Genomic DNA, 27,021 nt, shown 5'->3' on the forward strand with positions numbered 1-27,021 from the left:
TTCCATAACTTGGCAAAAAGTATCGAAACAAGTAAAACTTGTTTTAGCGCGTGCTTTATGGCTAAAGTCGCTATGGCTTAGTCATAATTTGAATATTGGCATTTTATTTCGTAGTATCGAAACGGAAGTTGTGTCTAAAGACTTAAGTATAGATTGCAGGCTTCAAAAGTGATTGCAAGTTTGTTGCCTAAGTCTTTTGATTTGTGAGTGTTTTTATAAAATTACATACTAAAATCTAAGGAGATTAAGTGAAACCAAGGGATTACATTTTCTCTATCCAGAGATTTGAATTCTTTTTGGATGACCTAATCCCCATTTCGCAGGAATCAAACCCTGAGAGAAACGCCGAAAAGTCATCTATTATTGGGTCTATGACGAGTTGAGCATAAAATTCTTCGACCTTTTTCGAAGGTTGATAATTGGCAGCTGATGCCACAGGTAGATAGACTAAGAAACGCACCCTAAAAAACACAATAACAATGGTTATATCCAGGAATTAATTCACAGGTAAACTCCCATTTCCAAATCTTTACTGAAAGTGCGAGAAGTCAGATGAAAACTCATTATGAGTCTAGTTTAGGGCTGATGGATCCTCCGAGTCGTTCACATGAATGACAAATCTCCTGCCACAGATCAAGTGTCAGTTGGCCATTAACCAAAAAAAAAAAGGAATGTTGGGGCGTTGTCTGTGTTAATCTTAAGAGAGATCCATCATGCCTTGGTTTTAGATCTTTTCCGAAATGCGAGGAAACTTATTATAGAGAGAGATGCATGTCAAGCGTCCATCAAATCATTAAATAATTATAACAATTTGATTGGGTCAATAATTTTCTAATCAACAACTCTTTCTCGGTAACGAAAGTTTTGGTTTTTGTGGATCTTGATTTTCAATTTTGTTTTCCTTTTTTCTATTTTTTTTAAATTCTCAACTTCCGTCTCAGCTGCAGTGAAAGTGCCAGCAAATACCAAACTCATTCTAAAAGCGAATTAATGGTCATCTCGGCGCTCTCTATTTCTCTGAGTCTGCGGCAAAAAGCAAAAAGCAGCTTAATCATGTTGAAAAGCAGTTGACAATTTCATAAGTTTTCCAAGGTGGGCGCTTTCACGGCGCCATCTGCCATTGCTCGTCGATTAGTTACAATTGCCACAAATTTTCTTTATTTCTCCATCTTCATGTTTCGGTTTGTGTGTGCGTTTTCTGTTTTCTGTCTTCTTATCTTTTTAATTGTGAGAATTGTGTGGAAAAGCGTAGCTCACTGGCCGGGAAAAAGCGAAGCAAAACAAAAACCATTTGACGCTGTCATTGTCGACAATTGTTAAAAATGAAAAAAAAAGGCGATCAAGCTTAGTGAGCTGAACTGAACTATAGAGAAATGCCCAGCAGAAAGCTCCGCTTTTATAATCGAGCCAAGTTATCAAGTCTCATCTTCTAGTTTGCAATTCTCCTAAGACTTCTCCTCCACCACCATTCACTTTCCGACTGTCTGTGCTTTTGAGCTGCCGAATCTTCAAAATATTATTCACATGACTGCCGCACACACACCGCATACATACCCAAAAACACAATGATCCCCCGACTGTCTGACTTTTGACTTTGGTGTGCATACTTCAGAGTTCTCTTAACCTGTTTTCTGGCTTGGCTGCTCTTGCCTTTTTGGCTGCATTCTTGACGACTGCGCTTCTTCGAGCCACGCAGCTAACGTCTTCGGTTTCAAAAATTCGCTAGCCAAAACAGAAAAGTAAGAAACTGATACGACAGTGATACTCTTGGGCAAGGTTTCTCGAGACTCACTTGTCATGGCTTATTAATGGTATTATTAATTTTTTTGTACTGTGCAATAGAAGCATCCAATTTAGTACTGAACTCTTTATTGTATCTACTTACAAATTTTATTGTAGGAGCTAAAAATATTTTATAATTTATGTTTTTGCGGCTTATTTTTTGTTCACAATAATGTATTAATTGCCTTATTTAATTTCTACACTTTATTGTTAGAGAAATTCGTATTTTATTGCTTCTGTTATCGCTGCTTATGAAATCCCAATACTTTTTTCTAGTAGCCCAGTATTTTTCATAGAAATTTATTAAATTCCCAATTTATTGTTAGAGAAATCCCTTGTCGTTGTTTTCGGTGATTCAATTTCTTCTCGTCTGTTTTGATAGCACTTGAAGATATGACGGGCGTGCCATCATTCCCGTGGTTGTTATTTTTTTATAACCTGTTGTTGACTTCATATTGGCATTTCGGTGGGTGTATTTTTGTTTTTTTTCTGCCGGGGAGCGGCCGATTGCACATTTCAGCATTTGGACTTCTTCGCTCGAGCAAGTCATTCAGTAGTTTCAGTTACAAAACCATCAGCTTGAGGCACTGGAAAAACAAAACTTTTCCTTGTCTATTTACGAATTAAATATTAATTGCCCGCTTCACCCACTTCGGAGCTCCCCGCAACGTTTCTTGGCGTTTTTATTTCTTGTTTTTAGCTTGTGAAAGTGTTGGCCAGTGGAAATCACTTGACCATTTTGTGCCCAGCTTTCGACGGCTCTTCGGCTGTTGTACATGAAAACAAATGATTGTTTTTGCCGCTGAAGTTGGGGGTGGCAAGTTACCCGAAAAAGATACATAAGTACAAATATGAGGATGGTGAAAAGTTTCAGTTGCCTGGAAAAGAGTTTCGATGGGAAAATGAAAACAAGTTAATTCACTTTTTACTCAGCCATAATATTAAGTGACCAATAGATTGACCACAGAGCAGCCCTTCATAGCTCATTAGACGATTTTATTCTCTTAGCCATTAAAGTCCCATTGGTTTTGGCCACAAACATTTCATGTAACCCAAATACCAAAGCATTCAAAACAAAACGACAACAACAAAAAACAGCTTACATGCCACAAGCCCGAAACTAGTTCATTGGGTCCCAGCTGCCCAGCTGGTTTTTGCTCCCCGATCTCCCCGAGCTCTGCTGCCTGCGGCTCCGTCTTCGGCTACCTGACCATCGAAATTAAACACAAATTTTTATGTTGAGCCAAGAGATCAATAGCTGCAGCCAGAGGGAAAAGAAATCACGAAGTCCGAAAGAACATAAATTTACATAAAAATCTGGTTTTATTTGAGTGTCTCTCCTTTTCTTTGGAGTTCCATAACGGTCGGTTGGATTATGGAAAGCTTAAAGACCCAATGAGAGTGAGTCTGATGAAAGAACAAACAAATATGCCGCGTTCTTATATCTTTTTTGGGAATTATAATAAACATTGTGAGGAGTTTTAGTAAATGAAATTCATTAAATAAAATATATAAATACTGAAATAGTATTTATTAATAAATAATGATTTATTTATTTCTTTTCAAATCATGAATTTAAATTATTTTATTGAATGAGTTCAATCTGAAGAACTAGTTTGGACAAATCACTTTAGTTTCTCAAGAAAAAGTTTCAATTTCCATTAAATTAAAAGAAACCAATGCTGTATTTATTATACATTAACCTGTCTAGTCCAGATTGATCTAATCTGCTTGATTGCTGGCCGCATGATTAATGTTTCTCTAACCGATCTCAATTGATGCTCGATCACCCATCGAATTAAAGAAAGACATTGAAGTCCCAGCGGTTCTCCATTTCATTTAACCACTTCACTTAAGAGCTTAGACTCTCTCTATAAGCATTTGATCCTCGTTTTTTGTCCCAGTTTCTCCTCCATAACCTCCTCTCCTTGGCCACGCCAACAACAGCCGACTGACACCGAAAAGCCAACTCAATTTGTAAGAAATGGTAAAAACCAATTGACCTTCAGGCCAAAAGAAATCAAAGTAAAATAATATTTGGTCATTAGTTGGGCAGGCGGCGCACAAAAAAAAAACTGTAAACGTGTTTTCCTCCGGTTGGCCAACATCGATTTGTGTGGCCAATATTGGCATAAGCGAGGAAAACACGAAAAACAAAAGGAAAACTAGCAACGAAAAACACTGAAAATGCTCCCCAGACAAGTGCGCAAGTGAAAGTCCCCGACTTAGCTTTACTGGAAAACAGTGGGCTCTCGTGTGAAGAAGAAGAAGATGGTGGTGGCCAATGGGAAATGGAAAACTTAAACGCCGTCGTCTCTCTCCAAAAAAGGCAAACAAACCGGCAGCAGCTGCATTTCCAATCACCAAAATCGAAAATCAAAAACCAGCGGCACAAAAAGTTCAACAGAAATTATGTACCCCGTTTGACTTTTACCATTTGCTCAACTTAGTCATCATTTTAAGGTATTCGTATTCGTTTTGATTTAGCTTGGCTAAATGTCGAAGGTGCCATCAATGGGCAACCGGTTTCGGTCACAGATCGCTCAGTTTTCTTGTTGATATTCGCTTGGCTTTTGCATATATGCATGTGTGTGCTCAGAAAATATTTGAATTTTGATTGCGACCGACGCAGCCATGAGTCTTCTCCACACTTCTGGCTCTGAAGATTTCCCCTCTCCGTTCGATGGCGATTGCGAAACTCACAGCTTCGATGCGGATGGAAAAGGTTTTTCATGTTCGGTTGCCCAACTCTTTTGTTCTCCCTCGATGCGGGATGGTGATGATGAGTGGTTCTCTTGTCCGGAGGCTGTCAAGTTCGTTGCCTAAGTCTTTCGTTTTTGGAAGTTATTTTAGTTACTGCACAATTACCTTGAATGATACCTTATTTTTGGGATTATTGGGATTCACCAACCAGCCAATCAGCTTATTGAATAAATTTTAATTTGCTATCTTTCGACTGATCAGTCATGGGAGTTACGAAAAACCATACTAAACGACTTCCCATGCCGCCCATTTTCATGCTAATTTGTTGGTAAATCTTTCGAAACGATGAGCTTAAGAAAGACACTCCGATATCCAAGCCAAATCAATGGGCAATAAAATACAGACTCTAAATCAAATAGACCTGCCTCCAAAACCTTTCACTCTCGTCTGTCTTTTGCTTATTTACATGTTAAATGGGTGGTCATTTTACTATTTCTTTCTTTTTATTACTTATTGGCCAAGCCAACATTTGCATATGGCGTATGCAATCGGTTGCAGTTTGCAGTTTAAGTGAAGAATGCGAAATGGTGTTCGCTAACTCTTCGTAAGCCTCTCGACTTCGTTCGTGTTTCCATCATTAGCTGAGATTATATAAGCTTCTGGCCAAATATTTTCCAGGGTGTTGACTTCTTCTATTATCCCCGCGGGGGCTATCAATCAAGAAAATAAATAAGTGGAAGGTATTACAGTTATATGTGTACCGTTAAGTCGGTTGAAGATCATTTTTTTAGTATTAATTAAAATTTTTAATATAAGAGTTATTTAAATTATTCAACGTTGAATATCTCTGAGTATCTCTAACTTAATAAAAAAAATTTAAAAGCTATAAAAAAAAAATTAGGTAATGTGTTAATTAGCTTCTTGAATTGAAATGTAATGCCAAAAATAATTGCTTCTAGCTGTAAGTGATTTTTTTACAAGTTCCCACTGATTTTTTGTATTATCTTAACGGTAAATTTAAATATTTAATATTAATGAATCTTCAACAAACAGCCAATGTGAGTAGTGATGAGGTTTAACCTTCACAATCAGCTAATGACAATGCTGTCTTTGGTTGGGTCAAAGCCTCCCACCAACGCCCACGTCCCCGCCCCCTTTTCCTGTTGCTTTTGTGTATTTGTGTGCGCTTCATTAAACAGCTAAGTAAATAAATGTTGGGTAAATCTCTATAATTTTTGGCGCCTTTCCGTTGAATGCTACTGCTGGCGCAGCCTAGACCCGAGTTGACTTCAGTTTAACTTGGCTTTTTGCACCCACACACACAAAAGCCTTTGCTGTTGGCCAAGTGGATAAAGAGTAAAAACAACAATAGGCACGAAAACAGTTAGCTATCGAACAAGTTAGCTGTTTGACGGCTGCAAGTTGCTTTCTGGGCCAAACCGCATAGTCAACTAATTGCACAAAAAATGCGGCTTGCGACTTGCGACTTACAGCTTGCGGCTTTTCAGGCAGCAGCTGCTGAACTGCGGTTGGAGTTTCAACTTTAAACTAAGAAAACCCAGACTGCAGACTCCGGGCAAAGGAAAACCACGCATTGCATAATTCATTGCCCTTTTGCTTATATTAGTATTTTAATTATTTGTGATTTCTGAGCGTCGAGAGAAATAAACATAAACAAGACCTGGTTGGCATCGCTATTTTTCTTAATTAGCAAAGAGTGGTGCGTGCAGTCTTAGCTTACTTGCAAATTATTTTTTTCTGCCTTTTTTTCTTCAATAAAAGCCGCCAAGACCTGTCTGCGGGGTTTAAGCCGCTTTTCAATGGCTTTTATTCAACATTTTTGTTGTTTTTCCTTTTTTTTTGGGCTTTAAGCCTTTCATTCGCATGCAACAAAGTTATCTAATGTTTCGACGTTGTGTTGATGATGTTGGTGTATCTCATTGCAAATAAAACATGTGGCAGGGCGTTTGCCTTCGCGTTTGACTAAATTTTAAGCCGAGATTGAGATTTCTCCCAGAGACAATTTGCGGAAGTTGTTAATGGACTTGGTCTGCGACTGGTCTGAGTCCAGAGACTGGGCTCTCGTATTTCAAATGCAGTTAAGAAACACACACCGCTCTGTATAATACACATTGTCAATCAGCATTTCGTTTGAAGCTCTAGCCTAAAGCAAACAAAAGACTTAGGCAACAAACATGAAAGTTTAGTTATGATATATGAAAAATGCAGGGAATATAAATAAACATAAGAGACCTAACGTTCAATTATTCCTATAATGATAAATAACAGTTGGTAGTAAATCCAAAGATTTCATATTCAATTTATAGATATTTTTGCTAATTTTATTTACTAACATATTAAATTTAGAAATTAAAGTAAATTTAGAAGTGTTAAACTTTGATTTGAATATGACTAAAATTGTATTTAATATATTCGGCCCTTTTCTGTGTAAATTTTAAATGTCGAACAAAATGTTAGTAAAGTTTTAACTATTTCAGGTCACATACTTCACCCTTCCCAAAAACATAATGCCCTTAATCCAACCTCCACCCTCGAATCAAGTTCAGTTAGCAGGCGAGCAAACACATAAAAACTATATCAACATGGAACTGTACATCTTGTGTTAGCTAGTCTATAATTACTTGACAATAACGGCAACCTTGCGCCTCGATCTCCGTTTACAAAGCGAACCCCACGAACAGACCCCACCCCAGAAACCCCAGCCACCTCAAACACTTTACTTAGCTTTGGATATATGAATGAAAAGTCACACACACAGATCACACGACTGCAAACAAGTTCAGACGCAATCGTGATAAACGACAGTCAAATCGGAATAACCTTAAACTTTGCTTTGCTTAGCGCTCTATATAATAATTTCTAACCCAAATTTTGACTTATGTCTCGGGCTAACAATTATTTTTGAGTACAACAAGTTTTAAGTAAGGTGATTAAGGTGAATTTATTTATTATGAGGTTGAAAAACATTGTTAGATATATGACAAATATGACTAAAGCATCATCTTTGAATATATTATAATAATCATTCCCTTAGTCAACATTAGGAATTCCCCTTTTTTTAAATATTTATAATTAATTTCTTCTCTGCGAAAGTCATCTTCCAAAAATTCCATTCTCCATTCCATAGAAGCAACGCACTAAAACGAACATTTATCTATTTTATTTATGGCTCTCGAACAAAACGACCTCTAGAGGAAAGAGGTGTTAGCTAAGTGTATAAGTATATGCAAATTCTTTTGCTGCGGTTTGCGGACTTCTCGAGAAACTTTCTAAAACCGCATTCACTAAACGCGATTGGCCGCAGAAACAGAAACACGTGCTCAGATCGCAATGTAGTCGAATTTTTGAGCCGGAGACTGAGTCAGCGTGGCATAAATTTGCTAATCATTACCTTTTATCGGATGTCTGAATGTGTGGGTAAGGTGTGAATGAGGCAACCAGTTTTTTATGATTACTTTTTTTTAGGTTTTCGGTGGCCAGGGCGAGGCCGTAAACTAATTTACTCCGGATTATGGGATTCAAATCGAAACCGATATTTATTTTCACTTTTTCTCTGATTTTTGATTGCAGATTGGTAACAAAAGACTGCACTACTGCCTAACTGGGCATTAAATCGGGCCAAAATGACCAAATCGACGGCAGCCAATTCGCATTGGCTGGCCGCTTTGCTGTCGTCGCTGCTGCTTTTAAATTTGCTACACATAATCGGAGCCGACGAGGCGTTCTCATGTCCAAATGGTAAGTTAGTCCAATTGTTTCCTTCACCTCTAGCCACTCGAAATTAAGTACAGATTTCGGAAATTGCATTTGAAACACGTGCGTTTCCCAGCGGACGCAGGTGTGGCCCAAAAACCAAAACCAAAAATGTTTCGCATAAATCAAAAGCGAATATAATTGTGGCCGAGGAAGTTGGAAGCAGATTTGTTTGGGTGTCTCCATTGGGTGTGTGCTTCGAGCTGGCAATTATGTCTTTAAGAATGTTCGTTGTCTTGAGTGTTCTAAGCGCTGTTACTGGCGTAATTGATTGTTTTCGATCGAAGCGTGGTATGAAAACCATTTCCGGTTGTTAACGTGTCTCAAGTAATTTTCTTTAACATTAAAGGGCAACGAGTTAGCAGATGCAACAAATAATTAAATAATGACTAATCTGTTGTTTCCCTCTTCTGAAATTACTTTTAATTTCACGCTGTTTTCGGGAACCTAAATCATAGATTAATGATGACTGGTAAAGATTTTATGCTTTCTAAGCCTGAATATAAAGCATAAAGAACTCAATTTCCTCTATGATACGCAGATAAATTATCAAAAATCTATAATGCACCTATAGGTCAATAGGAAACTAATTTATCATACTTTAAAATTATGTTAAATAGCATTTTCGTGTTCATTCCTAATAAAGCTTATCATGATTATCGTTTTAGTTTTCCAACATGAAAAATTATTCCTCAGTGTAGGCTTAGCCATATTTGTGTCATAAACATATCGCATACATTTGTGCTATAAAAATTCTTGGGCTAATGACAAAATCCACTAAAGCCAATAAGCAACCTGCTAAACGAGTTAGCACTTAACGAAACCTACAAAATGAAAGAAAAAGAAACACAACAAACGCTGAAATGAAATACAATTCAGTGAGCTGAAGAGTGTGCAGAAAAATTGTGTACATGACGGAAGTTATGACCAGGCTAATCAATCAATATGAAGGGGGAGTCGCAGGGTGGAAAAGTGGGAGCCTTTCACTTAACATTGCCACCTACAACACCTCAAAAAAACAGAGAAGCTAAAGCCGATAACGGTTATTACATATGCCAAACTTGTTTCTCTCCTCGCCCATTACCATTTTTTCTCTCCTTCGTAGAATGCCATGACAGCATATATAGAATATATATACTCCATATGAAGAATTTCCAACTCCAGACTTGGGCCCCACACAAACGAGATTTCTTAACGGTTTTCCGCTGCCGCTGCAGCAATGGTTGCTGTTTATTTTTTCACTTGCCCGACTAACTCTGCACGGGGAAAAATGCAATCAATGAGTTAAAAAATGTTCTCTTTATGATCAATAGAAGCTTATAAAGATAAAATATAAAATTATTAATTTCATGGCAATTTTTTATATTTTTTTTTTTATTTGTATTGCCTTCAAATCATTATAAATTTAACTACTAGTCATAAAAATATGTTCTTTATTATGGGAGTCAATAAGTATATAGTATATTCAGAATTTTTCTCCCCTGGATTAGCTACCGATTTTTCCCTGTATTCCTGCCTGTTCCCGCTGTGCCACATCCAAGTCCATCTCTTGACTAGCTTAGCTGCAGCTCGCTGTGCTGATTAACACTTGTGCACAGCCAAACAAGTTCGTTGCCTAAGTCTTTTATTTTTTAAATATTTTTTCACCGCACTCAAGTTTTCCATATGCAGGTGTCTGGGTGTCGGTGACTTGTTTTAGGTGCAGTCGGTTGGCTTGGATTTGGTTGCACACACGCTGGCTTCAAAATTAGGCCAAACTCTTGCCAGTTATTGCAGTTTTTCCTACCATTTAGTCGTTGCATTTTGATCGATGTTAAAACACCGATACCGATATGGATATGGATATGGATATGGATATGGGCTAAGAAGTGATTTCTTTGGTTTTATGACTCAACTAATGGATGCTAAGCTATTAGTTGTGTTGTCAGATGAGAAAGATCTGTGTGTTGTGTCAATCATATTGGCGATACGGGAAATCCCAATTCATTGTAAAAGCATAACAAATTTCAGAATTTATTAAACATGCCCCAAAAGTTAAATCGTTTTTTTAAGGTGCATTGTATTATTTTAATAGATTATTAAAAAACCCGAATTTACATATTTATAAATTTATTTCTCTGTAGGTTTAAATTAATTTCCCAATTTAGTAGGGCTTCCAAATAAATAACGCACCTCCATTAGAATCACTATTAATCTATAATAATTTGTTTCCACCTTCCAAATGGCTATTTCCAACGGTCTGAAAAAAAAATCAATTTTCACCATTTCCGTACTGATTGTCGGCCACAAACAGAAGTTGTACCGCCATCGGCCATTGGCGGCCACTTAGGAATCCTAAGGCCTAACGGTAAAAGCCTCAAATTGATGATGACCAACCCGACTTAACTGACAGACTGACAAACATGGCTCACGGCATGGAGCACGGAGTCGATCGTGAAGACTTAGAACAGCAACTTCCACATTTTTGGACACGCTTGAGTAAACGCCGCCGAGCTGCCAAGAGTTTCAAGCTAATTAAATGAGAAGCTCTCTTTCCGTGCGACTTCTCTTTACTCCATCCAAGCGTACACTGGCAGAAAATTATAACGATTTCGGTTGGGCGATAAAAGTTTCTGGGTCGGCAGGCACACACATGGGATTAGAGATTAGAGCCACCAAAGTGATTTATGCGTAAAGCGACAATGTGCTTCCACCCCGTGTTTGTAAAGGCTTTATTTGTTTTCTGTTTTATTTATGATATTGAGGCATTTAGTAAATCATAAAGCGTGAAATAAGCGTGCGCTTCAGACAAATTAAACAAATTTTTGTTACTTTGGTCAGGGGAAGTCAACACTTTTTCACTTCACCGACTTCTGTGTGAACCAAAAAAAATGAGTATGAAATAGTGAGAGAAAAATCCAATCAAAGCTAATTGAAGTCTTACGAAATAGAATTTCCTAGAACTTCAAAGAACTTTACTTTAACTGGCTTTTAAGCTTTCTACGCAGTCGCTGAAATTGAGATCTCATTCTTTTCCTAAGCCTTCCTTTTTTTCGTAGAGATTTAATGGTTGAGATTCCGAGTTACTCAGCTGGCAATGGGGTTAATGAAATGAGCACACTGAAGAAGATTTATTGCAAGCAGCCGCAGCCAAGGTTTCACTTTTTCTTTTATTTTCCTTTTTTTATTTTTTTGGAATCAAAAGAACCACAGCGATTTCGAAAGAGTAGGTTTAAAAACAGGGCATGGCATATTTATGTTTTGGAAATTGGTTAATAAGTACGTGCGGCTTAGTAAACCAGATATAATCCACTTAATTTTACACTTTGAGCGATTACAAAATTAAGATAAACTTAAGTGATTGAAGGGATGAAAACTGGTTTGTTGTCTTTAAATAAAAATTATTATTGAAAAAAATATCTGCTTTAAAGACGTATTTTGCATAATATGAAATACGAATAATTGGTTAATTTAACCCACAAAAAGTCAATTAGCTAATGTAATGAACAATCATTAGTTTGACAAAGCGAAAAATTACAAGAAGCATGTACACCCAGATATTCGCATATATATTTGCATATACATTGGCATTGCCTATTAGGCATGTAAAAATCTCACGTGCCTCTATATATAACTAGATGATTTTTACGTAAGAAATTCTCACATTATTAATTTGGTATTGTTTTCACAAGATCTTTTCGAATGCCGCAATCACTGGGCCTGCACTGCAAATTATATATATAGACAATGATCAGGCAATGTCGGGCTATATGCCCAGCCAGCAGAAAGAGAAGAACTGAGTTGGTGAGAGAAAGACAGAGCAAATCACTTGGCCAAGTCACGCAGCAAACATTTGCATAGGTAATGGCGCAAAAAAGAGCTGGGGAAAGAGCAAAACTTCCTGGCAAGAATTTCAAATATCTGGCACACAATTCAATAAAACTAAAGAAATAACAACCGACCGGCCGAGCGAATGCAAAAGCAAAAGCCAAGAGGATGGAGACTGAAACCGGCTAACCTTGTCCAGTCTTACTGGGGCTGCACCCAAGTCTTCGAAGACCAAAAGAATTTCCGAAGCCAATTGGCAGTTACGTGGCTTTAATTGCTCACGGCGAATCGAACTCAGAGTCTGAAGTTCTTGGCTGTCACGGTGACATGGCCACAAGGTGGAGAATTTATCGCACAAGAAGGAAAGAAAAAGATATCTGTGTGTCCATGTGGGGGAGAATTTATCAGCAGCCATTAAAAACAATTACAGGGGGCTTCTGTGCTGATTTAGATTTCCATTGAAGCGTGTTAGCTAACCCAGAAATAGAGGAAAAAATATCGAAAGACCGAAAGAGATCCAGAAATGTCCAAGACTCTCCTCAACACTCTCCCACTCCATTTCTCCCCCGTCGCCTTCGTTCTTTCAATAAGTGGAACACCTTACAGTTAGCTGTGGTTATTTTGGCATTCAAGCATGGCTAATACTAAATTGCGCTGCGGTAAATGGGCAGACAAATAAATAAATTCGAACAAATTGTATGGCATATAGCGGTTGTCGCAACCAGTTAGGCAAACAAATAAGCCGCAGAAGGAACGTTAACAATTTTACAGTTGGTAAATTGGGTGGGATTGATGGGGAAATAGGTGATGACCACAAGCTTTGCGGCCAACTGACTGATTGAAGATTCAACTGGGAAATTATTGACTGGGAAATGCATTTTGTTCTTTGATAAATAATTTTTAAAATTTTTTTTATTTTTATGAAGCTATAGTAAATGTTGTAAGAAAAATACTTGTTTGCATACGCTTTAAAGAAAATACTTTAAAGTCACACATTAGCTAATCTTGAACTTTCCATCTTGACGAATAAGAGTTTCCACGGCTAATTTGCACTTTTCCTCCGGTTTTCGAATGGGAGATCAAAAAGAAATAGCCTAGAAATTGTCACCTTGGTTTCCTTAATTATTGTTTGCTAAGAAATGCAATTTTATCGACGGGATGCAGTTTTCCAGCCAAATCAATACCTGTTTGCATTGGATCGATTTCGAAGACTAGGAAATCGTGAAAGTACACCCATGCGAATTGGAAAATCTGGGAAATCTGTAACAACTTGCCGACCCGCAGAAAACACCAAACAGACAACATTTGCCGACCACTTTTGTATGCGACTTTTAAATGGCAGCGCGTGCGTCTGCACATAAAAACAAAAAACAAATTGTTTAAATTTTGATTTGATTTTAAATGAAAGCTGTCAATCAAGCTGACTTTGAGGCGGGCCGTGTCCATGTTTCGCGCGCAACTTTCCCATTTTACCAGGAAAACTCTTCGCCGTTCGGCGGAAAACGAAAGCGTCACAGCGTCGCATCTTAAATCTAATCTCAGTTTGGCCCAACAGCTTAATTATCCACTGATTTGCTGTTTGAATTCTTGTTCTCATCGCCGAAACACGCAGAAAGTTGTCAGTTGCTGGACATAAATTATGCAAAACGAGTTAAGATGCTGATTGGGGTCATCACACACATATCTCTTTCTTTCCCCGTTGGTGGTGATATTTAATGATTAAGAGCATACTGTTTAATTTCCATGAAATTCCCGAAGACTTTTTAAGAGGCTTACTTTGGGAATCATGAACACAGGTGGTCTTAAATTACCGTAGTAGGTAAATACAACAAAATCTGATTGGAAAAATGTTTTTAACTTCATCATAAATTTGTGTACTACATACATATTTAAATTATGTTTATAAAACCCGAACTTCGAGAATTAAACTAAATGGTATAAGTTTCAAGAAGAAACTGTAGAATTTAAACTATAACAGATTTTTATGCATATTGAATTATTATATTTACTTATATTTAACCTTGTCTAATATATACGAACTCTTTTTCTTTATTTTCCAGGCTGGGAACTGCGCGGCTTAAATTGTTATAAATATTTCAATATAAAGCATTCGTGGGATAAAAGCGCCGAACTGTGTCGAAGGTGAGTGGAGTCTAGCGACCATAACCATATGATAATTTCCCCAGCCAAATGATATTATAAGTGTATTTTGTGAGGAAGTGAGCGGGGGAAGTGCCGCCAACTAGTTCCGCCCGCTTTTGTCAACGATCGAATTTAAGAGAAGGTGGCAAAAGCAATCAAGTTTTTTTTATTTATTTCAAGCTACGCTTGAACAAATGCGCTACCTGTTGTTCTTGACGGAATAGACGGATAGATAGATAGATGGCTGGATTGGTAGATATAGATTGTTGGTTGCTGGGATATATATGTACTTGCTCCAGCAATTGCCGTTACAGCAGCACATTGCATTTCCGTTGTCGACGGCTAACTGTCAATGCCAAAGTGGTTGCCAGTCGGAGCCAAAAAAGCAAAACAAGCGAAACAAGTTGGCTGTGCTGACCAAGTTTGAAATTGTTCCGCAACCCAACTGGGCGGGGCCATCAGTACATACCAATCGATACCCAGGTGATTCATAATTTTGTTTTCTTCGCCAACTCTTTTTTTGCCGCCTTCTCCTTTCGAGCGAAAAGAAAGTCGCCGAATGCTTCCGGCAAAGCTGTTCTTGCAGGCATATTTTATTTAATTTTTCTTCTGTTTTTTGGGGTGTTAACCTGCACCAATGACCCAAATACCTGGGCGACGATCACCTGCAGAAGAATCTTGAAAAAACTGAGAGTGTTTTGATAATAGAGCTTGGGATAAATTTCGAGACCGGCTTAATGAACGTGAGAATCGTGAGCTGCTGACCCACAGGGCATCGTACATATTGGGGTGAAAGTTTCTCCGGTTTTCGGTTTTTGGTTGATTCGCCTTTGGCTCTGGTACATTACTTAGTGTGTTTGTGTGGTTTTCGTTAGCGCTAACTGAAAATGAGTATTAATAAAGTTATTGGCTGCCGCTGAGTGTCAATGCCCTACGCAATTTCTCTTCCACGGCGTTAAATGGCACTTTAGTATGCCCGGCACATCGTGACTCTAAGACAAACCAAAGACCACTGCTCCTAATGTAATTTACATGCCATAGACCTCGCCCCAGTCAAGTCCGCTGCTCATTTGAATGCCACTAACGTGGCTCGGGGTTCAACAAACGTTGACCGACACTTTGCCATCCATCTATGTGTGTTCCTTCAAATGGACAATTTGCCAAAAAAAAAATTGTGGGGGTATTGCTTATATCAACACCGGGGCGATTGCGTTGACAGGTGTCGTTACCCAGTCCCAACATTCATTCAACTGTGAAATATTTCTGTAGTTCACTTAGCTCTGCTTTCGGTGAAATTTCTTTTTCGCGTGCCCAGCATGCGAAATTGGGTAGAATGAAGGAAAGCCCCTGACAAGGCGTTAACACTTTAAGTTAACGGAGTTTTTACCAGAAAAACATCAAGTTGGAAATGATATGGGGGGATATTATATGGAGCTGCCTTGGGATTATGGAAATACAAATGTTTTAGAGAGGTTTTTAATAGAAATATTTAAAATTGATTGATCAATAATTTTACGCTCATAAAATTATATGCTGTGTTTAAAATATTATAATAATTTTAATATTACTAAAATTTAGCTAACATATTTATTGCTTTATTTGAATCGGCATATAAACTGTACTAAGCGAATCCACAAAGTAAGTTAGAAATTCCGCCAACTACAAATTTCTTTAATAAAAAAAACTCCGCTAAGTGGAAACCCAAACAGATCGGACATTTTTTTGCTTACCTTAATACACGCCCAGGCCATATATAAAATGAACAACCTAACCAAACCAAAAAAAAGAAAAAATGTGCGACTTACGGAGCCGCGTCTGAAGTTTTCACTCTTGTGTGGCACGCAGCAATTGTTGACGGCAGGGAGTGTCTCACATACATAATTTCGTATGCTTTTTTTCGATATATTTTTTGGCATGCCACAGCTGCAGCCATTTGCCAAAGGCAGCCACGTCCCACGCGGCGAATGCGTAATGTCGCAATGGCTTTTGGCTTTTGGGTATTGGCTTTTGGGTGGAAACGTGTTTTTCTCGCTGGGCCCGCAGAACTCCAAGTTATGAGATTGAAATCAAAGTGAGTTTAGCGATTGGAAATGAAAGTTTTACGTGTAGTGAGCCTGATTTCCCCCCAATCTACAATCAACAGTCCACATGCAGCAGCACAGCATAATTGAGATAGAAACAGAAAATAGAAAGTAAAGCGCAGCTGCATAATTGAAGTTGCATTACGCCCGGCAACGGAAGCTTGGCCAAGTGCGGCATACTAATCGCCCATATCCTCCCCAGTCCGACTTCACTTGGTGAAAAATAGAGTAATTATTGGTTTTATGCTGATAAGAATCGGTATTTTTCAATTGTTGGCTTAATTTATTTAATTTGGATAAGATTGGAAAGTGTTTTAATAAGATTATCCTCTTGAGAGTTTCAATAATTGTATTTCCTTTAATTCAGTGTTTTTTGATTTTAATCAACTAAATTAAAATTGAAGAATTTTACAAATATATTCTTAACTTGAGAAATAACAATATAAATGCCTAAATAAAATAAACAATTTTATCTCCATTATTTCCTAAATTTATTTCATGTGTAGACCTTTATTTCTATAATTCTGGAGTCTTCGCTATAATTAAGGAATATTTTTCTTAGTGTCTAAAGATGAAAAGGAACTCTTTCTTATGTAGTAAAACTAGCAGGGAACAAGCGGACTTAAATTATAATTGGGAGAAGATTATTAGATAACTGTTATTAATATTGAAGATATTTTTTGAGTTTGTATATTTATTTATGTAGGAAAACTAGCAGAGAACAAGCGGACTTAAATTATAATTGGGAGAAGATTATTAGATAATTGTTATTAATATTGAAGATATTTTTAGAATTTATATATTTATTCGAATAGTTAAGAATGTTATTTATGAACTCAATTTTAATAAGAAAATTGTACTAAATGGCATTATTTATTTCAGATACGGTGCCGAACTGGTGGCCATCGACAGCTATGCGGAGAACAACGAGACCCTGTCCATCGCCCGGGCCAGTGATCCCAACCAGCGGGCATCGGACAAGTACTGGCTGGGCTTGGCCTCCCTCGACGACCTGCGCACCAACACTTTGGAGTCCGCCTCCGGAGCTTTGATCTCCCAGTACTCCGGCTACTGGTCGCTGCATCAGCCGAATGCCGAATCCGGTGAGTGTGTGGCCGCCGCCTTTGCTGGCAAATCGCAGAGCTGGGATCTGGGCACCTGTGAATCCCTCCTTCCCTTCATGTGCCGCGCCCAAGCCTGTCCCCAGGGAGCCCTACACTGCGCGAATGGAAAGTGCATCAACCAGGCCTTCAAATGCGACGGCAGCGACGATTGTGGCGATGGAACCGATGAACTGGACTGTTCGGCTCAATGCCACTACCACATGCAATCGGGCGGCGATGTGATCGAGACGCCTAATTATCCTCATAAATACGGAGCTCTCAGCAAGTGCAAGTGGACGCTGGAGGGACCGCTGGGCAGCAACATCATCCTCCAGTTCCAGGACTTTGAGACCGAGAAGACCTTCGATACCGTGCAGATCCTCGTGGGCGGTCGCACCGAGGACAAGTCCGTGTCGCTGGCCACGCTGAGTGGCAAACAGGATTTGACAACCCAGCCCTTTGTTTCGGCCTCCAACTTCATGATCGTCAAATTCACCACCGATGGCAGTGTGGAGCGCAAGGGTTTCCGGGCCACCTGGAAGACGGAGGCCAAGAACTGTGGCGGCGTCCTGAAGGCCACGCTGCAGCGACAGATCCTTACTAGTCCCAATTACCCGAAGCAATATCCCGGCGGTTTGGAATGCCTCTATGTAATCAAGGCTCAGCCAGGTCGCATCATCTCCATCGAAGTGGATGATCTGGATATCGCAGAGGGACGCGATTACCTGATGATCCGTGATGGTGACTCGCCCATGAGTCGCACCATTGCCAAGTTGACCGGAAAGACGGCCCAAAATAATAGGGTTATCATCTCGACGGGCAACGCTCTCTACCTGTATTTCAAGTCCAGTTTGGGTGAGGCCGGCAAGGGCTTTAGTTTGCGTTACATCCAGGGCTGCAAGGCCACAATCACGGCCAGAAATGGCACTGTTACTTCACCCGCCTTTGGACTGGCCGACTACCCGAAGAACCAGGAGTGCTTCTTCACCATCCGCAACAATGCCCGTGCTCCGCTCTCCCTGAAATTCGACAAGTTCACCGTTCACAAGAGCGACAATGTCCAGGTGTTCGACGGATCGTCCACCTCCGGTCTGCGTCTGCATTCTGGCAACGGATTCACGGGCCCTGCTGCTCCCAAACTAACCCTGACTGCCTCATCTGGGGAGATGCTCATCAAGTTCACCTCGGATGCATTGCATAATGCTGCTGGGTGAGTAGAAAATAACTATTAAAATGCGCAGAAAGAAAAATGGATGTAAAATGGTGTTAAATAATATTAAATGATAACTTAAACGTGATCAATGATCAGTGATCATATTTTAATTCCACACCCAAGAATAAAAGTCATAGAATCGAAACTATTGTTACATGAATTCTACATTAAATGAATACTTTCAAAAGTATGAAATTTAAACTTTTGTTATAGAAATGAAACTACAAAATATTTATCTATCTTTCATATGAAATTCATACTACTGAGTATAGAATTTGTATAATTTAGTAATAGGTCAATATCACTTTTTTATACTTAATCTAATAAATTTTTAATCCAACGCTTAGACAGTTAAATCTTTTATTTTTTTTTTTTGGGTGCTTATATATTATTCTCATATCCAAAATAGAACATAGGCTTTCTTTCTGTGAACATACCACGCAAGTTCTTAAAAAATACCTTTCTAAAATCACTAGTTCCAACAACTAATTTAAAATCTAATTAAAATTACCCTCTCCAGTTGGTCGGCCACCTTCTCGGCCGATTGCCCGGAACTGCAGCCCGGAATTGGAGCCTTGGCCTCCAGTCGCGACACCGCTTTCGGTACGCTGGTCAGCTTTACATGTCCCATTGGACAGGAGTTTGCCACCGGCAAGACGCGACTGGTTACCGAATGTCTGCGCGGTGGCAACTGGAGTGTCTCCTACATACCCAAGTGTCAGGGTGAGTTGGTCGTTATTAAATCGTATATAATCAAAATATCTTAATTAATGATATGGCTTTTTCAGAGGTCTACTGCGGTCCTGTGCCACAAATCGACAACGGTTTCTCCATTGGCTCCTCGAATGTCACGTATCGCGGCATCGCCATGTACCAGTGCTACGCGGGCTTCGCCTTCGCCTCGAGTGCTCCGATTGAGAAGATCTCCTGTCTGCCCGATGGCCGCTGGGAGAGGCAGCCCCACTGCATGGCCTCCCAGTGCGCCGCCCTGCAGGAGGTGGCCCATGCCAATGTGACCCTGTTAAATGGCGGAGGACGCAGCTATGGCACCATTGTCCAGTACGAATGTGAACCGGGTTATGAGAGGAACGGTCATCCGGTGCTGACCTGCATGTCCAATGGCACCTGGAGCGGTGATGTGCCCAAGTGCACGAGGAAGCGTTGCTACGAGTTCCCCGAAATCGACAACGGTTTCGTGGTGGACTCCGATCGTGCATATCTCTTTGGCGACGAGGCCAGGGTGCAGTGCTTCAAGGGCTACAAGCTGATCGGCAGCAATATCATGCGTTGCAGCGAGGCCCAGAAATTCGAGCAGCCTCCCAGTTGCGAGGACATCAACGAGTGCAGCTCCTCGCAATGTGATTTGACCACCACTGAGTGCCAGAATACGAATGGCTCGTTCCACTGCCAGTGCAGATCGGGATTCACGGCCACCACGGAGTGTCGTCCCGTGGCGGATTTGGGTTTGGGTAATGGAGGCATTCCAGATGACAGCATCACTACTTCGGCCAGTGAGCCGGGCTACAGCAAGACGCAGCTGCGATTGAACACGAATGGCTGGTGTGGCGCCTCCTCGGAGCCGGGAGCCAATTGGATTTTGATCGACCTGAAGGCACCCACCATTCTGCGTGGCTTCCGCACCATGTCCGTTCAGCGACCCGATGGCAATGTGGCCTTTAGTTCGGCAGTGCGTCTGCAGTACACCAATGATTTGACGGATGTGTTCAAGGATTACGCTAATCCGGATGGCACTGCTGTGGAGTTCCGCATCCTGGAGCCTACTCTCTCCATCCTCAATCTCCCCCTGCCCATCGAAGCGCGTTACATTCGCTTCAGGATTCAGGACTACGTGGGTGCTCCCTGTTTGCGCATGGAGCTGATGGGTTGCACGCGTCTCGATTGCGTGGACATCAACGAGTGCAGCCGGAACAACGGCGGCTGTGACCAGAAGTGCATCAATTCGCCGGGAGGATTCGCCTGCGGCTGCAACACTGGCTACCAGCTGTACACCTCGAATGGAACTGCCGGCTATCATGTGGAGCGATCGGAGTCGGGTGAGCGGGATGGCGACACCTATCAGCGCAACAAGACCTGCGTTCCGCTCATGTGTCCCGAGCTCCAGGCTCCGGAGAACGGACAGCTGCTGAGCGACAAGAACGACTACCACTTCGGGGATGTGGTGCGCTTCCAGTGCCACTTTGGCTACATCATGAGCGGCAGCTCGGCGGCCCTGTGTTTGTCCAGTGGCCAGTGGAACGCCAGCGTACCAGAGTGCAATTGTGAGTATTTAGATTCAGATTGATTTATAACTTATAAATTTATAAATTATAAGTGAATTTAAACAGAAAGAGAACCTTAAGTCTAACATTCCTAGTTATCCATAAATAAATAAGTCTTACCAAAAGTAAAATTTCAACATTCTTATTTTTTAGGGCCGTTTTTTCGTCCACATGTTAAATTTAAAGCAAGCTTTAAGCCTTAAAAACATATGCGAATTACGAGTATAAATCTTACTTTTTAACTAATGTTTAAACCATGAAACTGTATGAGAAATAGGAGTTTAAACCTTCCTTTAAATTTAACAGACGAACAAGAAAAACTGCCCTAAGTCTTCTACTTAATATCCCATCATATTATTCTTTCTCTTTAATTTTATTCACACACCAAATAACGGATATAAATAACGAACATTTGTTTCTTTATTACAAAGGGTTAAATATAATGGTATAAGCTTCCATTAATAAAAATTGTAGAAATCTAATCATTCCTAAAACGAATAAATAGCGTATGGGGCTATTTCATATTTTATCTTCAAGAGTCGACAATTTGTAGTTCGAATTGCTTTTTAACTTTACCTAAACTGTGATTACTAAATAATCCAGAGTTTCATGATAATATTTTGTGGAATTTATTTAAGATTTTTTCTTTGATCGAATAACTTTTATAAATGATCTTAAATATAATATAATTAATTCACTACAATAATATTTATTCCTTTTCCCTTTTTTTCCAGATGCCAAGTGTGTTTCCCTGCCGGATGATAAGCTAGAGGGTCTGACCGTGGCCCGTCCCGATCCTGAGTCCGTGTTAGTGCCCTTCCGCGACAATGTGACGATTACTTGTGGATCGGCGGGACGCCAACTCAGGGCCACCGCCTCCTCGGGCTTCCGGCAGTGCGTGTACGACCCCAAGCCGGGTCTACCGGACTACTGGCTATCCGGGAGGCAGCCCTCTTGTCCCCGGGTGGACTGCTACGCGCCCATGCCCACGCCAGGAGCGGAATACGGACAGTTTGTAGACACGCGCTACCAGAGCAGCTTCTTCTTCGGCTGCCAGAACACCTTCAAGCTCGCAGGACAGACGGGTCGTCATGACAATGTGGTTCGTTGCGGTGCCGATGGCATTTGGGATTTCGGAGATTTGCGCTGCGAGGGACCAGTGTGTGAGGATCCTGGAAGACCGGCAGATGGTCGCCAGATCGCCCGCAGCTACGAGCAGAGTTCGGAGGTGTACTTTGGCTGCAATCGTCCTGGCTACATCCTGATCAATCCCCGGCCCATCACCTGCATACGCGAGCCCGAGTGCAAGGTCATCAGGCCTTTGGGCTTGGGATCGGGAAGAATTCCGGACTCCGCTATCAATGCCACCTCGGAGCGACCCAATTACGAGGCCAAGAATATTCGACTCAACTCGGCCACCGGTTGGTGTGGCAAACAGGAGGCATTCACCTATGTCAGCGTGGATCTGGGACAGATTTACCGCGTGAAAGCGATTCTCGTGAAGGGTGTGGTCACCAACGACATTGTGGGCCGACCCACGGAGATTCGATTCTTCTACAAGCAGGCCGAGAGCGAGAACTATGTGGTGTACTTCCCCAACTTCAATCTGACCATGCGGGATCCGGGCAACTACGGTGAGCTGGCCATGATCACGCTGCCCAAGTTCGTCCAGGCACGTTTCGTGATCCTGGGCATCGTGAGCTACATGGACAACGCCTGTCTGAAGTTCGAACTGATGGGTTGCGATGAGCCGAAGCAGGAACCTCTGCTGGGCTACGACTATGGTTACTCTCCCTGCGTGGACAACGAACCACCGATCTTCCAGAACTGCCCCCAGCAACCCATTGTCGTTCGTCGCGATGAGAATGGCGGAGTGCTGCCGGTGAATTTCACCGAACCCACGGCGGTGGACAACTCGGGATCGATAGCTCGACTGGAGATCAAGCCCCAGAATTTCCGCACTCCTAGCTACATTTTCAAGGACACTGTGGTCAAGTATGTGGCCTTCGATTACGATGGCAATGTGGCCATTTGCGAGATTAACATCACAGTGCCAGATGTCACACCACCACTGCTCCAGTGCCCGCAGAGCTATGTGATTGAGCTGGTGGATCGCCAGGATAGCTATACGGTCAACTTTAATGATACCCGCAAGAGGATCAAGACCTCCGATGATACCGGCGAGGTTAAGCTGCAGTTTAGCCCGGAAAGTGCTACGATTAAGATTGGAAACTTTGAGAATGTCACGGTTACGGCTTCGGATAAGTACAACAACCGAGCCGCCTGCCATTTCCAGGTCTCGGTGAAGGCCTCACCCTGTGTGGACTGGGAGCTCCAGCCGCCTGCAAATGGAGCTATTAATTGCCTGCCCGGAGATCGGGGAATCGAGTGCATTGCCACCTGTAAGCCAGGTTTCCGCTTCACCGACGGCGAACCCCTGAAGACCTTCTCCTGCGAAACGTCTCGCCTGTGGCGTCCCACCTCCGTGGTGCCCGACTGTGTTTCGGAGAACACGGAGCAGGCTGCCTACCATGTGACAGCCTCGATAACCTATCGTGCCAATGGAGCAGTGGCTCAATCCTGTCTGGGTCAATACCAGGATGTCCTGGCCCAGCACTACAGCGGACTAAACTCCTTGCTCTCGCAACGCTGCTCGGCTGTGAATGTCAACATGAATGTGACCTTTGTGAAGTCGGTGCCCCAGCTGCTGGAGGAGAATGTGGTCAAGATGGACTTTATACTCTCCATCCTGCCGGCGGTGCGTCAGCCGCAGCTCTACGATCTGTGTGGGTCTACCTTGAACCTGATCTTCGATCTGAGTGTTCCCTATGCTAGTGCCGTCATCGATGATCTCCTGAACATTGCCAACATAGGCAACCAGTGTCCACCGCTGAGGGCTCTCAAGTCGCAGATCTCGCGTGGCTTTAACTGCAACGTGGGTGAGGTGCTGAACATGGACACCAGCGATGTGCCACGTTGTCTTCACTGCCCTGCGGGAACCTATGTGTCCGAGGGTCAGAATAGTTGCACCTACTGCCCGAGGGGCTACTACCAGAATCGCGATCGTCAGGGAACCTGCCTGCGTTGTCCCGCTGGAACTTATACCAAGGAGGAGGGCACCAAGTCGCAGGCGGACTGCATCCCGGTCTGCGGCTATGGAACCTACTCGCCCACTGGACTGGTGCCGTGTCTGGAGTGTCCGCGCAACTCCTTCACCGCCGAACCGCCAACGGGTGGGTTCAAGGACTGTCAGGCCTGTCCCGCCCAGAGCTTCACCTACCAGCCGGCTGCCTCGAACAAGGATCTGTGTCGCGCCAAGTGCGCTCCGGGCAGCTATTCCGCCACCGGATTGGCTCCCTGCTCACCCTGCCCACTGCATCACTACCAGGGAGCCGCCGGAGCACAGAGCTGCAACGAGTGTCCCAGCAACATGCGAACCGATAGCGCCGCCTCCAAGGGACGCGAACAATGCAAACCGGTGGTCTGCGGTGAGGGAGCCTGCCAGCATGGCGGTCTCTGTGTGCCCATGGGTCACGACATCCAGTGCTTCTGCCCCGCCGGATTCTCCGGACGTCGCTGCGAACAGGACATCGACGAGTGCGCCTCGCAGCCTTGCTATAACGGAGGTCAGTGCAAGGATCTTCCGCAGGGCTACCGATGCGACTGTCCGGCGGGCTATTCGGGCATCAATTGCCAGGAGGAGACCAGCGATTGTGGCAATGATACCTGCCCCGCCAGGGCAATGTGCAAGAACGAGCCGGGCTTCAAGAATGTCACCTGCCTGTGCCGCAGCGGCTACACGGGAGATCAGTGCGATGTGACCATCGATCCATGCACTGCGAATGGTAATCCCTGTGGCAATGGAGCCAGTTGTCAGGCCTTGGAACAGGGTCGCTACAAGTGCGAGTGTGTTCCCGGATGGGAGGGCATTCACTGCGAGCAGAACATCAACGACTGTTCGGAGAATCCCTGCCTTTTAGGCGCCAATTGCACGGATCTGGTCAATGACTTCCAGTGCGCCTGTCCACCGGGATTCACCGGCAAGCGTTGCGAGCAGAAGATCGATCTCTGTCTGTCCGAACCCTGCAAGCATGGAACCTGTGTGGATCGTCTTTTCGATCATGAGTGCGTCTGCCATCCAGGTTGGACGGGATCCGCCTGTGACATTAACATAGACGACTGTGAAAACCGCCCCTGCGCAAACGAGGGTACGTGTGTGGATCTGGTCGACGGTTACAGCTGCAACTGCGAACCGGGTTACACGGGCAAGAATTGCCAGCACACCATTGATGATTGTGCCTCCAATCCCTGCCAGCATGGAGCCACCTGTGTGGACCAGCTGGATGGCTTCAGCTGCAAGTGCCGACCTGGCTACGTGGGTCTCGCCTGCGAGGCGGAGATCGACGAGTGCCTGAGTGACCCCTGCAATCCGGTGGGCACGGAACGCTGCCTGGATCTCGACAACAAGTTCGAGTGCGTGTGCCGCGATGGATTCAAGGGCCCACTGTGCGCCACCGACATCGATGACTGCGAAGCGCAGCCTTGTCTGAATAACGGACTCTGTCGCGATCGCGTTGGAGGCTTCGAGTGCGGCTGTGAGCCTGGCTGGAGTGGCATGCGTTGCGAGCAGCAGGTGACCACTTGCGGAACCCAAGCTCCCTGCCAGAACGACGCCAGCTGCATTGACCTGTTCCAGGACTACTTCTGCGTTTGTCCCAGCGGCACGGATGGCAAGAATTGCGAGACGGCCCCAGAACGCTGCATCGGCGATCCTTGTATGCACGGCGGAAAGTGCCAGGACTTCGGATCGGGTTTGAACTGCAGCTGCCCGGCGGATTACTCGGGCATTGGTTGCCAGTACGAGTACGATGCTTGCGAGGAGCAGGTCTGTCAGAATGGAGCCACCTGCGTGGACAACGGAGCTGGCTACAGTTGCCAGTGCCCGCCTGGATTCACCGGACACAATTGCGAACAGGACATCGTCGACTGCAAGGATAACTCGTGCCCGCCAGGAGCCAGCTGCGTGGATCTGACCAATGGCTTTTACTGTCAGTGTCCATTCAACATGACCGGTGACGATTGTAGGAAGGCCATCCAGGTGGACTATGATCTGTACTTCAGTGATCCTTCCCGTTCCACCGCCGCCCAGGTGGTGCCTTTCCCCACGGGCGAGGCCAACAGTCTGACAGTCGCGATGTGGGTGCAGTTCGCCCAGAAGGACGATCCCGGCATCTTCTTCACCCTCTATGGCGTGGAATCCGCCCGCATGACCCAACGTCGTCGAATGCTCCTCCAGGCGCATTCCAGTGGCGTTCAGGTCTCCTTGTTCGAGGACCAATCCGATGCCTTCCTGAGCTTCGGCGAGTACACCTCCGTCAACGATGGCCAATGGCATCATGTGGCTGTGGTCTGGGATGGAATCTCTGGACAACTCCAACTGATTACCGAAGGACTGATTGCCAGCAAGATGGAGTATGGAGCTGGTGGCTCTCTGCCCGGCTATCTGTGGGCAGTGCTGGGACGTCCTCAGCCCTATGGACTCAGTCACGAGATGGCCTACTCGGATGCCGGCTTCCAGGGCACCGTGACCAAGGCCCAGGTTTGGGCTCGAGCCCTCGACATCACGTCGGAGATCCAGAAACAGGTGCGCGACTGCCGATCTGAGCCCGTTCTCTATCCCGGTCTCATCCTCAACTGGGCGGGTTACGAAGTGACCTCCGGCGGAGTGGAGCGTAATGTGCCCTCCCTTTGCGGACAACGCAAGTGCCCGGTGGGTTACACAGGTGCCAATTGCCAGCAGTTGGTGGTCGACAAGGAGCCACCGGTGGTCGAGCACTGCCCCGGAGATCTGTGGGTGATTGCCAAGAACGGATCGGCGGTGGTCACCTGGGATGAGCCGCACTTCAGCGACAATATTGGAGTGACCAAGATCTACGAGCGCAACGGTCATCGGTCTGGAACCACCTTGCTGTGGGGCACCTACGACATCACCTACATTGCATCCGATGCAGCTGGCAATACAGCCTCCTGCAGCTTCAAGGTTTCTCTGCTAAGTGAGTATTGGGGTAGAGTCTTTGGGGTTTTTTTAAATTTATTTTTTTATTTTTTATTTATTTTTTTTATTTACTTATTTTTTA

General features: G+C 43.3%; 1 protein-coding gene across 1 annotated transcript in view; it reads left to right on the plus strand.

Annotated features, from left to right (window-relative positions):
- The window catches only part of uif (sushi, von Willebrand factor type A, EGF and pentraxin domain-containing protein uif), a 34,719-nt gene that overhangs the window by 2,580 nt on the left and 5,118 nt on the right, over positions 1-27,021 (plus strand). Inside the window, exons 3-8 of the mRNA XM_017159183.3 lie at positions 8,077-8,244; positions 14,127-14,208; positions 17,172-18,602; positions 19,126-19,328; positions 19,394-20,884; positions 21,619-26,937. Coding sequence (XP_017014672.2) covers positions 8,130-8,244; positions 14,127-14,208; positions 17,172-18,602; positions 19,126-19,328; positions 19,394-20,884; positions 21,619-26,937 — 8,641 coding nt within the window. The 5' untranslated portion in view covers positions 8,077-8,129. The remainder of the gene's footprint in view (positions 1-8,076; positions 8,245-14,126; positions 14,209-17,171; positions 18,603-19,125; positions 19,329-19,393; positions 20,885-21,618; positions 26,938-27,021) is intronic.

The sequence above is a fragment of the Drosophila takahashii genome, chromosome 2L, assembly GCF_030179915.1.
Source record: "Drosophila takahashii strain IR98-3 E-12201 chromosome 2L, DtakHiC1v2, whole genome shotgun sequence".
NCBI classification, from domain to species: domain Eukaryota; kingdom Metazoa; phylum Arthropoda; class Insecta; order Diptera; family Drosophilidae; genus Drosophila; species Drosophila takahashii.